This window comes from Coturnix japonica, chromosome 2, assembly GCF_001577835.2.
Source record: "Coturnix japonica isolate 7356 chromosome 2, Coturnix japonica 2.1, whole genome shotgun sequence".
In the NCBI taxonomy this organism is placed as follows: domain Eukaryota; kingdom Metazoa; phylum Chordata; class Aves; order Galliformes; family Phasianidae; genus Coturnix; species Coturnix japonica.
Window position 1 is genome coordinate 42,080,458 of NC_029517.1, and position 16,462 is coordinate 42,096,919.

At 39.3% G+C, this 16,462-nt stretch overlaps 1 protein-coding gene across 5 annotated transcripts in view; it reads right to left on the reverse strand.

Annotated features, from left to right (window-relative positions):
• The window catches only part of TRANK1 (tetratricopeptide repeat and ankyrin repeat containing 1), a 48,029-nt gene that overhangs the window by 22,016 nt on the left and 9,551 nt on the right, over nt 1-16,462 (reverse strand). For 2 of the 5 annotated variants that reach the window (XM_015854206.2, XM_015854209.2), the window contains exons 2-11: nt 13,022-13,160; nt 11,277-11,400; nt 10,109-10,259; nt 9,714-9,832; nt 8,725-8,808; nt 6,494-6,632; nt 5,363-5,494; nt 3,480-3,650; nt 709-858; nt 104-355 (exon numbers count right to left, since the gene is read on the reverse strand). In XM_015854206.2, coding sequence (XP_015709692.1) covers nt 104-355; nt 709-858; nt 3,480-3,650; nt 5,363-5,494; nt 6,494-6,632; nt 8,725-8,808; nt 9,714-9,832; nt 10,109-10,259; nt 11,277-11,400; nt 13,022-13,160 — 1,461 coding nt within the window. Of the gene's footprint in view, nt 1-103; nt 356-708; nt 859-3,479; nt 3,651-5,362; nt 5,495-6,493; nt 6,633-8,724; nt 8,809-9,219; nt 9,307-9,713; nt 9,833-10,108; nt 10,260-11,276; nt 11,401-11,964; nt 12,193-13,021; nt 13,161-16,462 lie in introns of those variants that run through there. The other 3 variants (XM_015854210.2, XM_015854207.2, XM_032442429.1) reach the window with 3 other exon arrangements.

Consider the following 16,462-nt stretch of genomic DNA (forward strand, 5'->3'; position numbering starts at 1 on the left):
TTACATTTCTGAAACCATGCTGCTCCAAACATGCAAAAGAAGATATCCTATCTTTAAAAAAAAAAAAAAAAAAAAAAAAAAAAAAGTAGTATTATTTTTTCACCTCCTCTTTCTACCAAACATCTTATGAGGTGGACTCGCTCATCCAGTCTGTCACACTGCTGGATAATGCTGCCAACGTCAACATCTGAAAGACTGCAGGTTTTTAAGAGTCCTCCATCAGATGTGTTTTCCCCATTGGCTTTCCCTGTTAGCAACAGCAAAACTTCATGCCACATTTGCTTCTTCAACAACAGTTTTATGATGCTGTTAGCACAGGCTTGGGAGATGTTGCAAACCACCCCTTCAGGAATTTCTGCAAGACAAGCAGTACAGAATAACTCACTCAAAAATAGACAATAAAATCCATCACAATGTAAACAAATTTCAGAATAATGAGCTCATTAAATTCAAAGCACGGAACAGCAAACTTCTACATTTGCATCCTTTTGTCTTTACGCTGACAGACAAATCAGTCTGAACACTTTCATTCATCCTAGTGTGTATTATGATGGGTTTTCACTGCAAAATACAGCAGTAAAAAGAAGTAAAAGTACTCTATTCCAGGAATTCCTATTGAAGAAGCATGGACATGAACGAAGGCTAATAGAGCAAGAACTGTATACTAGAATCAAGACATTTAAGAAGAGAAATGGGAACTCACTGTACCTTTCACAGAAGAAAGCAGTTTCAGAAATCTCTGGAACACATCTTCTTTCAATACATTTTTATGCTGTAACCAATTCTCAAAACTGCAGAGCTTGACAAGCTGTTCAAGAGCATCCAGGAAAGAATTAACTACAGCTCTTCTATCTTCTTCTGCAAAACATTACAGGAATTGAAAATCCAGCTCTTCATCGTCATGTTTTCAGGGCAAGGTTGTAATACGCTGTATTCTTATATTTTGTATCCCAAAGCACATTTGATACACCCATTAAATACTCTTTACATTAATACATCAGGCTGAAAATTGCAGTAGTAGACAAGCTGCAGTACATGCAGGAAGGACACTGCTGCCCTGCACTGATAAGAATTTTCAGAGTAGATGACTAAGAACAGTAACACATTTTTAATCAGATTCCCTGAGCTTGTCTGAATCTTCAGTGGCATTTAACAAATACAGCCGAAGAGTAATAGGCCCTTTTAAAACTAAACAAACAGAACAACAAACAAACCCATCACAGCAAAATGACACCTACAGGTTTAAGATACTTGGCTAATGGACAATTGCTGATTTTAAATTATGTCTTAATAACAGTTTTTGAATGAAAACTGAAAGACTTGCCCTGAATTTCCTATAATTTTCAGAGAATTTAAGTACATCAGAGATCAGACAAAACAGTAGCTTTCCCCCCTAGGACAAAGCAACTTATTAATCACCTTTTTAGCAACCAGGATTAACCCCAGGGGTAAAGTAGTGTCATGCTCTCCAGCCTCTTGCTTTACATTAAGCCTAGGAAACTCATGGGGGCTGCACATTGTAGAAAATAAACTGACCCCCCAAAACATGCCGAGATACATGGAATATCAACCAAAACACTTACCCCTATAAGGGCAGTGCTTTAAACCTGAGAACCACTGAGCTAAGACCTTCTCCAGGAGAAGGGCAAAAGATCTCTACAGTAAAGAGAGAAGAACTATGGGAATCTGCTTGCCAGGAGCCAGAAAATACAACTGCAATGAAATACAAAGACTTCCAGTAAACTTATATGTAATATACACATGAAACCAGAGATACAGACTATAAGCTTCACTTTTTTCTGAGTTTCATCTGCCTGCGTAGATCTTTTCCTCCATGTATGCCCTAAGCGTAACATACATAAGCACTGGTTTGAAAAGGGTATACTTTCAGCTAATATGGTAATACCACTAATACCTACTAATACCACTAAAACCTACTATCTACTAATACTAATAAATGTTACCTTGGCTAGTTAGTGCCAAGGAAAACATGAATAGGCACCAAACCATCTCATAAAGGTTGTACTGAAGAAATGACTTTTCTAAAGAAGAACATAATCCATGTTTGGGGCTTAATAACCTTCTTTTAAACCTTTCCATCACTTGGAAAGGTAAGCTGCAGAACTTGCAGCTTTCTGAACCTGTAAGTCCTGCAGGAACATCTCGCCTAGCCAGCAAGTCAGCTCTCATGTGGACATACACGAAAGCTTCTCCAAACAGCCTCCTACAACTGCATCCTCTGCTGGAAGTGTCTGTGCCCCCTCCCCCTGATCTCCTTCAGAGCTGGAATGTAAGTAGCAACCAAGCTGCCGTGTTGCCAAGAGAGCACTTTCTGCAATGACCCTTCAGTCCTGTGGGGAGACAGTTCCCCATTTCCTGCACTAACCAGCATCTCTCTGACTACACTGCAGTACAGGCAGCTCAGGCTTATGCCATTTGTTAAGGAAGACAGAAAATAATCTAAGGGTTAGTCAGTATTGATAGTTTGACACAGGGGTCTTATTGTACAAATTGTATGCTTTCTGATTTGTTGATGTCAAAGTAGAATTCCCTGTTATTTGGGCAATCATGCTTCACAAATCAGTTTCCAGAACAGAAAGTTAAGAACAAACAACAGAGAACTCAAGAGTCCTTTTCAGAACCGATGAGCATTTGTAAGAGTAAACTGAAAAACACTTAAGTGTGTCAATTTGTAAAATGCCATGTTAGCACTGAGAAAATTAAGATCAGCACCTTTCCATAAGATAATCGGTCTTCCACAAACTACCTAGAAATTACAGTAATATTTTTTAAGATAACTTGCAGTTTGCCCTTACTTCAAGAGTGTAACTAAATTTAATGTCTTCTGCCATGGTTATGAGTGGCCCTCCAATAGCCTGCTGTGCTGCTCTTGTCCCTTATCATGTGAAGAGATTTTATGTTCCCTTGTAACACAGGAGGTTCAGCTGCATATCACCCATGTATACCAATGATGACTAAAACTTTCTGAAGAAGGAAGATCTCTCACTGAAACATTATTTTGTTTCCAAAATAGGTCACTGTCTTTTCACATGTATGTTCATCACTTCAGGGCTTCTCTTTTTGGTCAACATTAAATATATCACAGATGTTTTTATCAAATGTTTCATTTGCCAAACACTAAGGTGAAGGTAAATGGTCAAGACCAATAAAAGCATCAAAAAGATGCAGTTTCTATGGCAGGAGAGGAACCTTGTGCTAAGGAAAAAAAAGATATCCAACAGTGGCTTATAGTAACTTCCAGCAATTAGTAATTATTTATTGTGTGATACATTAAGGATGTTAGCTGGACAGCAGACACCTTCAGGCAAGGACAAAATGTTCAACGTTGACTCACCAAGGTGACAACACATACAGAAAGTTACATAAATTCAACGCATTATTGCCAATTATGAACAAAGCAATTTTGCGATCAAAAGATATAATTTTAAAACAGAAAAAGCAGATAATCCATGCAGTACCTTCTAGCTCCACAGAGGAGGAAGCACGTTTCTCAATGTGACTGCTGACTGCTTTGACAGCATCAAAGTTTTTATTCTTTTTCAAAATATCAATGACGTTTCTTGACCGTGCATCTGGAATGGTGGGATCGACTCCAAAATTCAGAAGCATGAGCACATCTTCTGTTTGACCTAAAGCATTACAAGAAGAAGCGTTAAAGGGGGAATAATTCTCATTCTTCAGGGTCTGTTTTGTTTTGTTTTCTTGTTTTCAAATGTGGCACAATTTTTATCACGATTTTAGTTTACAGGCATATATATATATATATATACACACACACGTATATATAATAATTATAAACTCTATCTTTGTTATTGTAAGTTGGGAAATGGGAGCAATGAAACTCAAAGTGGCGGGGTGCCTCAAGAGCATCCTAATGGTCAGAGACAGTATGCCAAAAGCCCTTCCTTTGTTATGCCCCAATCCTGTCATCCAGTTCTTAGGCAAACTGCACTGTACATCAAGAGAAAGCGAAACAGGAGACTTTTCCATTGTTTATAAGGTAACTTAACAAAATGGTTTATTTTACATATTCAAGCATGAATATGTAGAGCTGTCAACAGATTTTCTTTCCTGTGCAGCAGAAAACAAACTACTTTTTGGTAATAAGCCTTGTAGCAAAGATTTCTAGTTTAACTAATGGTAAGCGTCAGTGCGTTCAACAGAAGTCACTTTGTTTTGAACTGCTATACAGAATTACAGAACAAAGACAATAAATATAACGATGACTTAAAGCTTTGACACAGTGTTTAATAAGATGAGAAGCTCTCTCCTTGCATTGTCTCACTGCACTCCCAGGAAGCACTTTACAGCCTCGCAAGCAGCAGTAATGATCTGTTCTTCTGAACAGCTGGAACAGCACAGAAACACCAAATCATGTAATGGGAAGACGAAGAAACACTAAGCAAAGAGTTGTTAGATCATAACACTTCCCAAGGCACAGCTGCACAGAACATACTTTAATTGCATATGCTGAAGGAAAAATCTGGATGAGGAGAGAGTGATACAGACTAACACAGCTGTCGTGCTTTGTCTGTACAAGTCTTACCATTCAAGATACCTTAGGAATTATTTTTTGTTAATGGACAGATGCAAGGGTTTTAATATATTTATAAACATATCTATAAATATATATATATGGCCTCTTCTGGAAACACCAGAATCTTACAGTAAAAGATATTGCAAAAGAAGTATAATTTCTATCCAGGAAATCAAATTTGTTAGATAGCAACTGCCTGCATCTCATTCGTACTATTAAAGAGAGCCATCAGAATGTCATTGTGCTCAACGACCTGGAGGAGAGGAGTTATCTTGGCCTTGATGCTTGTTTCCTGAGGCCACCCAGTGGGCAGCATAAGAAATACAAGGAAGAAAGCCAGGCTAAGTTAACGTAAAGAAAATCTCAATGAAAACTTGAAGGAAAGCATTTCACTTTTCATCTCTGACAAGGTACACTGCTACTTAGATTTTAAAGCCTCACCTAGTCAAAACAAACAAGGAAACAAGAGAACAGAAAAACAGGATACGTCTCTAGGAGGTCAAGGCACATGTAGATTTAAAAGGTGACTAAAAACTGCAGGGTACTTACTGCAAAGTTATAACCAATTCAATCAAGAAGCAAAAAAAAAAAAAAAAGATCACCAAATCAAGTACACAGATTGATAAGGGAATTACTGAAATGCTTAAATGCAAGTTATCATGTTCAGATAACAGGGCTTCCTCATTTTCTTCCTTGTATGTAGTAGTAAACACTGGAGTCTGAAACTTTCTTCCATTCCTCATTTTTTCACATGAAAACAAAACACCACACAAGCAGGAATAAAGAAAAAAGAACTGCATTTACTGCGTTTCCGGGAATAGTCACTAGACGATGCCACAATGTGCAGGAGAGTGCATCCATCTCTGTCTTGCTGGTTGATTCTGTCCTTCAAGTCTGGCCTCTGAGTCAGTAACCATCTGAAAATATGGCTCTTTTCTGAAATGATAAAAGAAAACATTTGTTATAAAGAGTAAATAGATGCAGTAGGAATAGATGTTTTCCCCTCTACAGAATGTAAAGATGCACCTGTATGAAAACTTTTCTCATATGTGGGGAGTAAGGGAGGTAAAAAAATAAGCGAAAGAAATGATGACATGAGCCAGCTGCATTGTGGGAGACCTGACACTAAATTCTCACTGACTTTCAACATGTGTCACTTAGTTGATTCATGAATCTTTAGCATGTTCAGAAAAAGTAGCTCCACGCTGAAGAGGCAGGAAGAAATACTTTATTTTTGTCAAAGTTGGCATATCTAGGATCTGAAAGAACCTCAATCACACAATAGCTCCAAAATACAGAAGAGAACACCCATATTAGGTTTTCATCGCTAAAATCATAGATTCTAGAATCACAGAATGGCTTGGGCTGGAAAGGACCTCAAGGATCATCAAGATCCAACCCATCTACTACATGCAAGGTTGCCAACCGCTAGATCAAGTACAAGATTGGATTGCCCAGGGCCCCATGCAGCCCAGCCTCAAACACCTCCAGAGATGGAGCAATCACAGCCTCTCCGGACAACCTGTTCCAGCATCTCACCACTCTCTCAATAAAACCTTGCCCCTAACATCTAATCTACATCACCTCTCCTTTAATTTAAAGCCATGCCTGTTTGTCCTATCACTATCTTTGTAAGAAGTTGATTTCCCTCATGTTTATAAACTCCCTTTAAATACTGGAAGGCCACAATGAGGCCTCTCCCACACTCTCTTCCTTCCCAGGCTGAACAAGCTCAGATCTGTCTTCATAGGCGAGGTGGTCCAGCCCTTGGATCATCTTTGTGGCCCTCCTCCAGATCCTCTCCAAAAGTTTCACATCTATCCTGTGTTTTATTGATACACGTGAAGTCACACCCACATGATCTGATCTAATTATATTTGCTTTTACTCTGAAGAAAACAACAACTTGTTTATTTTAGCAGTGGATGTCACTTACTTGCTTTAATACACAGTCTGATAACAGCGTGAAGAGGATAAACTCCAATGGATTCAACTTTTGCCCCAATGGAAATCAGCCATTTGACTAATTCTGCTACATTCTGCATCGTCTCATCACATCCATACAACTCAAAAGTCTGATAACAAAGAATTACAACATGTTATTTTATATTCACAAAGTACATTCTTTTTAAAATCACATTTCCATGTTTTTTTATGACAGGAATTGGTTGAACAGTAACAACCAAGTCATATTCACTGTAAAATGAAACATTTACTATAAACATAACAGATTCAGTAAAAGTTCAAAGCAAATACATTTCTCCAATGAGATGTTCATGAATTTTGAGGCTCTTCTCCTGCTCTGAAAAGCACTGAATTTGAAGTCTATTTGGTAACACATATTTCTTATTTCTTCCCTGTGATTGATAGCAACTTTCTGCCACAGAAGTCCATTCAATGTCACTACATTCCAGTGCACATGTTGCTGTAACTGGGTGGTGTACATTCTAAGCTCAGATGAGGCAGCATCTGCAAGTAGTTACCCTGAAGCAAGAAACGACTGAAGAAATGTGTGAAATTGGAAAACTGACTTTGAAATTGGAATTACTGACTGAGGGAAAGAGGTATAGACGATCCAGGTAACATCTCCTCATACAGCTCAGGAATTCCATCAATAGAAAGCAGGACAACACCTCATTCTCCCATCCAGCCCAGGAAGCATCTATTATTATTAAGACAGCAATGATAATAAAACTGTTCACACACAGAAAAGTATGGATTTTACATGAAAATCTACACACCAAGACTGAAAGCACACAGTCTGAGAAGAAAAAGTTTGAACCAAAAAAGGGTGTTTTATCAGGGACTTAATGAGCATCAAGCACAGTCTACAAGCAACACTGACACAGCAACTCCAAAGGTGAGCAAAGGAAGCTCAGAGGGAAATTGAGACAACATGCCAGGAAGATCTGGTCACAAGGCAGTGCTCAAAAACAGTGTTTAGACATAATTTCTTCATTTGTGCCAGTCTTTTTTTAAATAGCAGGCTCTTTACAGCCTTCCAACATTCATAAATAAACCTTCCTTTCTAACACCTCATGCCAAATTTTGACTGGCAAGTATTCCTGTTTGTGCACAGTTACAAAAATAAAATACAGCCAACTATAGGGTGGCAGCAGGGGAAGTTCCAGCTGTCAGAAAGCCACGTTTTCTTCTAATTTTTGCAAAACAGAAGCAGTGCTCATTGATCTTTTAGGGCCTGTACTCTATGCATGAGGTATGACAGAGGGTAGCATGAAGTCCCTTTTAAGCTCCTCGACTGGCATTACCATAGCATACTTGTCCAATACTAGCTAACCACGGCATGCCTGTGCAAACACACCTGCCTTGTAATGGTCCACAAGAAATGCTTTACTTCAACTGCTATTGAAACAGGATGGGCAACCATTGTATAGTAACAGATGCACTGTATACTGCCTTCAGAAACTCAGCATGATACTACTGCGGACACCAGCGGCTCCTTCACATGCACAAGCTGGGCACAGATTGACTTTTGCTGCTGGCAAATGCCGCTGTCTCAGTGAAAGGCATGAGAATTGTGGCTACTTGGTTGATACATTGCCAACCTGCCAAAACCCCCTATGTTATCTGGAAGGTAAGCCTTCAAGGAGCCAGTTTTGTGGCCTGAGTCTAAAGCAATATGCCAAAAATTTGGGGCACTGAGTAAAGACAAATTCCAACACAGCAATGAACTCAATTTTTCATAATCAGATGCATTATCATGAAGCAGTCCAGAAGCAAGCCAGTAAAACATAACGGCACCCTATCCCGGGAATACTGAAAGTTATCTTGGCTGGAAAAAGCATTCAACTTAACAGATGTCAAACATTATTCTATATTAAATCTAGTGTCAGGTTCCTGGTCTGACACGAATAGCTTGAGAGGAAGATGTCTTTTTGTGACCAATTAAAGGAAATACTAAAATGCATACAAAAACTATACAAACTAAGGATTCTTTTAATGATCAGATGAAAAGAGATGAAACAGATGATTTAATATAATCATATATTATTCAACACAACCATGTTTTGTTTTGTTTTTCATTTTATTTTTCCTTTTATGTTCCTCTCATCTGCTTTAACCTTGCCCACAAGGTGGAAAATCTCCCACTGAAGTGAACAGAAAGAAAGGAAATGGACATGAAACTTAAAAAGCCTGTCACTTTACCTCGAAGAGATTTTTCAGTGGTAACTGGTTGACTCTGAGGTTGGCGGGCAATTCTTTCTTCTTGGACAACAACAATAGAAACGACTAGGGGAAAAAAAATCAGTGGTGATAAGTGCACTTAGAAACTTTATTTTTCACTGCATCACTAGACTCAGTAGGAGAGTGAAACATGGGCTAAGAACATTTCAATTCTTCTTTTTAAGACTGTAACACTCCACTGAATTTCCCTTTTCATTTATCAATTGAGTTAATGTGTTTACAGTGGACTGTGGGAACCAATGGCCAACTAAAACGTCATCAGAAATAGAAACCACATAAGAAGGGTCATGTTCTAAAAGTATCTCCAGCACACTTTTGGTAGTGATCCTTTTTCAAGGATAAGAAAGAAGATCAGTGTAATTACAGGCCTGTCAGTTCTACTTCAGGGCCTGACAAAATTACAGAGAAAATAATTCTGGGAGTTACTGAAAAACAAATGAAAGACAATGCACTCACTGGTTCCAGCCAGCACAGGTTCATGAGGGGGAAGTCCTTTTTAATGAATAATTCTCCTTTCACAGCAAGATTACACACCTAGCTGAACAAGGGAAGTCAGTAGATGTGATGGTTTTGGATTTCAGTGAAGCTTTCAGTACTGTTATTCATGATGTAATGGGTAAACTCAGGTTGGGCTCAGAGGGTTACACTAAACAGGGTTACATCGGAATGGCAGCAAAGAGACAAGTGGGATCTTAAGTTGTATCCCTTTGAGAAATGAAATTATTTTGAACCGGAATATTTTTCAAGTCTAAAAATCAAGACAGTTGAACCAAGGAACACTGAAATTAATTGCTTTTTATCTGAGATAACACAAATTTACAGGTTGTGGAACAGGTACCAATGACTGCCTTGTTGTGCAGCAGTACTACACTACGCTACACTAGATCTTAGCCAAAAGGCCATGAAGAAAGTATGTAACATTTGTTTTCTCTTCACAGGGACAGACTTACCTGCCACTTCCCTTTCTGAGCCAACTTTTCCATCACAGACTGCCAAATCAGTGCATCAAACCTTGCACTGAAAATGTAATCACATGCAGGGTAGAAAGTTGGTGGAAAGACTCGTTCATCTGCAAGAGGAAACAGTTATGAAAAGTATGTAGCATATGTAGTACTTTTGAAGTTGTGGTCTCCAACCAAACTACTTTACTACAGAGCGACAGCTTTAGTATTAATACTCAGGAGAATGCTAATAGGGAGCAAACATCTGACTTATGTAGCATGACAACCCTTGGCCACCAAACTGTACCTTTTATCATCAACCAGTCTCCTTTAAAGATGGAAAAAAATGAGTCCATCACCACTGAGGGGTTCTTAAAATAATTAAGGTTTTTGATTTAGCTTACCATTGACACTTGTGAAGATTCCTGCTATAAAATCAGCAACTTGAGTTTGATCTACAGAAGCATTTAGAAGAGTCAGACCTTTATGAAACATATAAATCGCGTTGCAAGCATTTGATAACATGATCAGCGAATGGCCAGCTCTATAATAAGCCTGTGAAAAAAGAAGAAAAAAAATAGACCACAGTTGGGAAAATATTCAGAGACCTTGATAACAAAACCACAGAATCACAGAAATCTCGGGGGTTGGAAACGATCTCTAGAGATCATCCAACCTTCTGCTAAAGCAGGCTCCCTTCAGCAGGCTACACAGGTAAGCATCCATACGGGTTCTGAACATCCCCAGAGAAGGCGACTTCACAACCCCCCTGGGCAGCCTGTTCCAGAGAAGTTAACAAAAAGTTACCATTTTCTCCTAAATTCACTAAGTATGGTATAAAATGGCACGTAGGGCTGTTTTCACAGCTTCTCACACACGTACCCCCTCCAAAAATGCAATAAAAATCCCTTGTAATTCACTCTGTGCTACTGATGTCATTGTGCATGCTACAAAAGAGCAATAGATACAGATGCACACAGAAAAGACAGATAAAGCAGTAGAAAATATCTTGGAAAATAACTAAAGGATGAGAAGGATGTCACAAGGTCCAGAATATACATTTATGTCATTATGTCACTGTTCAGTAGCATTTTGCAGTATTTAAAACAATGCACATGTTCTTTAGCCAATGGCACCTGAACACATTTATGTTCACCACTCAAGTAGGTTTCAATGTCTTAGACTCACAGTGGAGTCAATTTGATCAAAACATACCCTGGTCAATCCTGCCTCACCCAGGGTCCCCAGCATCAGAAGAGCACATAAGATTTTATTACTTGCTATCACCTTGTCTGCAACACTAAAAACAGTTATCTTTTTGAAAGCATTAGTACATTTCCTGCTGGGATGAGAAACAGCAAGCAAGCAAAAGAGAGCTGCTTAATCTTATTAGAAGTAATATTACAATAATATTAGAAGTAATTTTCATGTTCCTGTGCATAGCCGGATACTGATTCTGTAATTTTTATGCTATAGTACATCTTGAAAACAAAACACAACAAAAAGCAGGTACTGACAATTGGTTTAGGAAATAACACAGGCAAAAAATTGCCAGCCTAAACATGTGAATACCTTAACATACTCTGGATCCCAGCGCAAGCTCTCGGCAGCTGAAAGCATCGCTTCTCTCCATTTACCAAGATTGTACAAGCAAGTTGATTTGTTGCAGTATAATACAGCTATGTCCCCAGAACACCTGAAAAAAAGGTACCAGCATTACTGCTTATGCAATTAAAAAAAAAAAAAGATGCAAGGTACTTTATAGTGAGCAACAAGAGAAAGGAAAAAGTACACACATCACCCATCTAAGAAACTCAGAGGGTAAAACAGAGCTGTAGAAAGTGAATATAATTTGAACATCAGCTAGAAAATCTCTTATTAACACCCTAATGGTATATTAGTGATACTCCAGCCCCTTATGAAGCAGGTCAATCCAATGGAGTATTGCAGTAAGTGCTGAACTCCACACTACTTGTAGGTCCCTTCCGATGCAGTATTTTCTATGATGCTATAAGAGTTTAGGGACAGTTCAGAAAATGCAGGGACATCCAGATATTCAGTGAAAGGCAGAAATCAGGAATGGGAGGGAATGGACATAGGAAAGGTAAAACAAATGCCAGACAGACTTTAGTCATCAAAATACAACCAAAAAGTGTTTTACTGTATCATCAGTTGATAATGTCATCAGAATTATATATATTTATGTCAGCTGAAGAAATAAACTCATTTCAGAATACAAAACATGCTGAAATACGTGTACCTGGATGTAAGAGCTTCTGGAAAAAGCTTCCCAAAACTCAGAGTACTGCACAGGGTAGTGGGGAGCCAGAACAGTCTGTCTTGTCTGTGCTCAAACAAGTATCTTGTGGCTTGGTGCTGCATCCTCCAACTTTCCTACCTATTAATTTACACTCAAGAAAGTTGTTTCAACTATACTGAACATGTTCAGAGCACACTCTTGCATGCAAGGAAATCCTGCCAAGGCAACCTACAACAAGGGGAAAGAGAATGCTCAGGAGCAGACCCCAGGGGGAAGAGGAAGCCCCATTCCCTGCAAAGGGCAGAATCAGGACTTGGTGGAGATGGCCTCCTTGGCTCTGTCCTCTCTTGCTCTCACTCCCATCACAGCTCCAGACTGTGTTTTGCCATCCTTTGTCTAATGGCAAACAATCAAACTAAATTAATGGCTAGTGTTACATCAGGCTCATAGCGTTGCTAGTACATGGTAATAATGAATATTTAGAAGTTAACATAATGCCCAACTACTTAACCATTAACCATCATGTTAGCAACCAGTGTTAACTGAAGACAAAAAGCATTTTGCATTTGGAAAGAAATATCCTTGGCTGAAGTTAGTTTTGAACAGATTTCAGAACTCCAGGAAAGCTCAGATACCAAGAACAAAGTAACCTGCATGAATTGTTTTCAAAATAATCAATGATCCATTTAACAACAGACACCCACGTACTCCCAGTACCTGGCAGAACAACAGTAACATCAATCCACAACATCTCAGCTACAAAGCAGAAGTAATTTAACACAAACCAACATAATTTATGGAAAAATCATTTGGACCTTAATTATAGTTATTATTAACGCTTATATAACAACCTTTAGATTAAAGTTGCCAACTTATCTCCCACATGATACATCAAGAAGAGCAATTCATCCTTAACTGTAAAACTGATATACCAAAGAGCGTGACAAAAGACATAAGAAAATCATGTGTCAGGGTAAGAAATACAGTTCTGAGTTAACCACAGAACTGCACACATTTCTGTCTTATGGTTCACATCTTGTAATTAAAGAATACTTACAGGACCCACTGCCTTAACTGAACAAGCATATACAGAGCTTGATCGTACTTCCTGATGGCCAAGGCATAATTTCCATTCTTAAAATCCTGATTCCCATCTTGTTTCATAAACTGTGCATATTCCATGGCATCCATGCTGACTGTGAGGGATAAAAAGCAAAAAACAAAAACCAACAGTGATTGATGAGACACGTCATTCCCCAAAATCCACTCCAACTTTCATCTTAGGTTTCGCATCTTTGAAAAGTAGGACCAAAGAGTACATGCTTTTGCTATGCTGCAGATGGGATAGTAAAATGTAACTCAGGTACCAACCTCGTCTTTGCTTTTGATAGCACAACTTTCCAGCTACTTTTTAATCACATTTTTTCTCATTGTTTCCTTTGGGTCTTAAACGGATTGTAAATTATTTTAATGCATTAAGTCTATTAATAGTGCATGAAGACCTTCAAATAAATTTAAAATCACTGCTAAAATAAGCATATCCAGCACCTGGAGAAATCAAAAGGCTGAAACAGGCATCAGCTGCAAGTGATAGAAAAAGCATTTCATAATTAAAACTGTAAAACTAAGCTCCTTGTGTAAAAGTAATCACCATTTCAACAAGCAGGTAAACAAACACAAGGGGAAAAACGTACACTGAGAGCACGTCAAGATCACAGGTGAAACAATCAAAAAGCCTTGAGCAGAATCGTCCTTCACAACTGGATTATACCATCAGAAGCCATTTCCATTACCTGTGAAAGCCTCTATTAGTCTCACAAATCTCAGTATTAGCAAATAGGGTTAATAACCCCAGAAGGAAAGCACAGGTTTACTTATTATACTAGTGTTAACCAGCATGGAACAGAACCAGTGAGAACCTGTAACATCACAGTCTTCTAGTACAACCTGTAAAAGCTCTTCACAGCAGATCAAACGAGGTATTTCTAAATACACGAGCCCACAAAGCACAAAGTAATACAGACATTTTCTCCATAGGTTATCAAGGCAAACCCAAAATGCCGAAAATCACAGAATCAATCACAGTACTGTAGGGGTTGGAAGGGATTTCCAGAGATAGAGTCCAACCCCCCTGCCAAAGCAGGTTCCCTACAGCTGGTATATGTCCAAGTACATACCAAATACCTCCAGAGAAGGAGACTCCACAACCCCCCTGGGCAGCCTGTCCCAGTGCTCCGTCACCCTCTCCATAAAGAAGTTCTTGCACACATTCTTGCACAGATAACTGCTGTATTGTTAACACACAGGATTAAGATGAATGCTATGGGTGGCACTGTGCCTTGTCTGCATGGAGATGCTCCACTGAGTGAAATGCAGTGAGCCTAAAGGAGAAGCAGAGCACGCCTCTGCAAAGGCAACAACCCCAGGTGCTACAGCAAAGCTCAGAGCAAGGCAGCTGCTTCAGAAATCAGGTCTTATTTATTTAAACAAATAATGCTCTGTGATGATGTATGCAATGCAGATATCACAGGAAGAACTAATTAAATTCTTGCATATAGACTAAACCAACTATAGACTGACTAATAAAAGGTTCTACCTTTGCAAGGTCAGGGGAGGTACAATGACAAGGCAGAACTGGAGGAGTAATTCTGACAATGCAAATTAAATCATCACTTCACTAAACCATGTGCATATGATATAGAGCTTCAAAACATTCCTTATGAGACTGCAAGTCAAGTGTTCGCATAGCTTACGTGGGTCTTTTGGATGCTGCACGGTATGAACATTACTTAAGGGGGGAGAAACAAAAAGAGGGAGAATAAGTTCTCTCCAACTTGGCTCAATGTCTGCCTTGTTAGGTTAGGAGGCTGTCTCGTTCAGTTTGGGGGGGTGTCTCGTTGAGACTGGAATTTGTCTCATTCAATTTGGAGACTGCCTAGCTTGGATTGGAAGGTATCTTGCTCATTTTGGAGGGTGTCTTGCTCAGAATGGAGATTCTCTCTCAGATTGGAGACTTTCATTCTCAGCTCAGAGACTCTCGCACTCAACCTGGAGATCCTATTTCTCAGCTAAAAAGACTTTTTCTGGACCTGCAGATTCTCCCTCTCAGCTCTGACTCTCTCCTGGAGACTCTCCCTTTTGGTTTGAAGACCCTCTCACTCATTTTCAGAGACTCTCTCCTTAACTGAGATAGTATTGAATAAGGCCTGAAAAGCACTAGCCAGGCCCCAAATAATTTGTGCCTCCTCAGATCTGCATGAGCCACAACATCCCTGTCTCAAATACCTGCCTAAGCTCTCAGGATCTTGCAGGTATTGAGGAGCAAAGTTCCATCACACCAGCAATGCCCATTTCTCTAAAGTCTCTCCCAGGTCTCTCCACACTCCCAGCCATTCAGTATTCTCTGGTTTGGGGAAGGCTACCTCAAAATATTATAAATACAGATATTTATTGAAATGGTGAGGTGTACATTCAGGGAGACTAACAAGATGATCAGATGAGCATTCAAAATATGCATAAAGGATTCAAGGATAAGACTTTAAAAATCGTAAGTTCTATAATATTAGCAACTCCCTTTAGAGTTGCATGCCACATTGTATGCAGATATCAGGTAGGTATTTCCACCATTGCTTTTAATTCATCGTATACACATGTAGCTCCACAGAGCAGAGTGGCAAACTTAATTAAGGCCCAGTACATTCTGAGCATTAAAAGAGAAAAAAAATACGGAATGCAATCCCTTGAAGAGCAGTTTTAGAAACGATTGCATTTATTTTCTCTTCAGAGAAGCAAGACAGCAGCACCCAAAAAGTTTACAAATATCCCGGAACACTGGCAGTCTGCCTGGACTTTCAAGGCCATGTTTTCAGTACAGCACTTTAAGTACTGATAAGTTCTAACAAAGCTCTCCAAGAGTAGAGATTTGTTCTAAACGTACATCTTTTCCCCACCAAGGTGGGCTATGACTGCATTCTCCACTAAATACATCAATGGTTTACAGGCTGGTTCAGCCTGGTTCTGTGACTAGTGGGGCAAACCCACGGACCCACAGACCCACAGACCCATGGACCCACAGATCCATGCCCCAGAAAAGGGGAAGGGGGAGGAGGGGAAAGAGTAGGGATATGGGCCTAAAAACAGCGGCAATGATCTGAGGAGAAACAAACTAATTGACTAAATATGATATCAGAATGCAAGATAACACATCATAATACAATAGAATTAAATTGAAGCTAATAAATCAAATAAAATGAGAGAGCACCTCAAAACCACAGGCCTTACTCTAATGCTGAAGGTGAGATGGCAAGGGAGCACACATGCTGTCGAGATGATCAGGAAGGGAAAAGGAGTGTCTCATGATTTACATACAGTTTTATCTCTCCCTCTGAACGAACAGACCTCTGAGGGATGCAGTTCTTCTTCTCTTCTGAGACAGGTATACCCAGAACTATCAACAGCCCACAGAACTGGAGCATTAACTCTTTAACTCCTAGTGCAC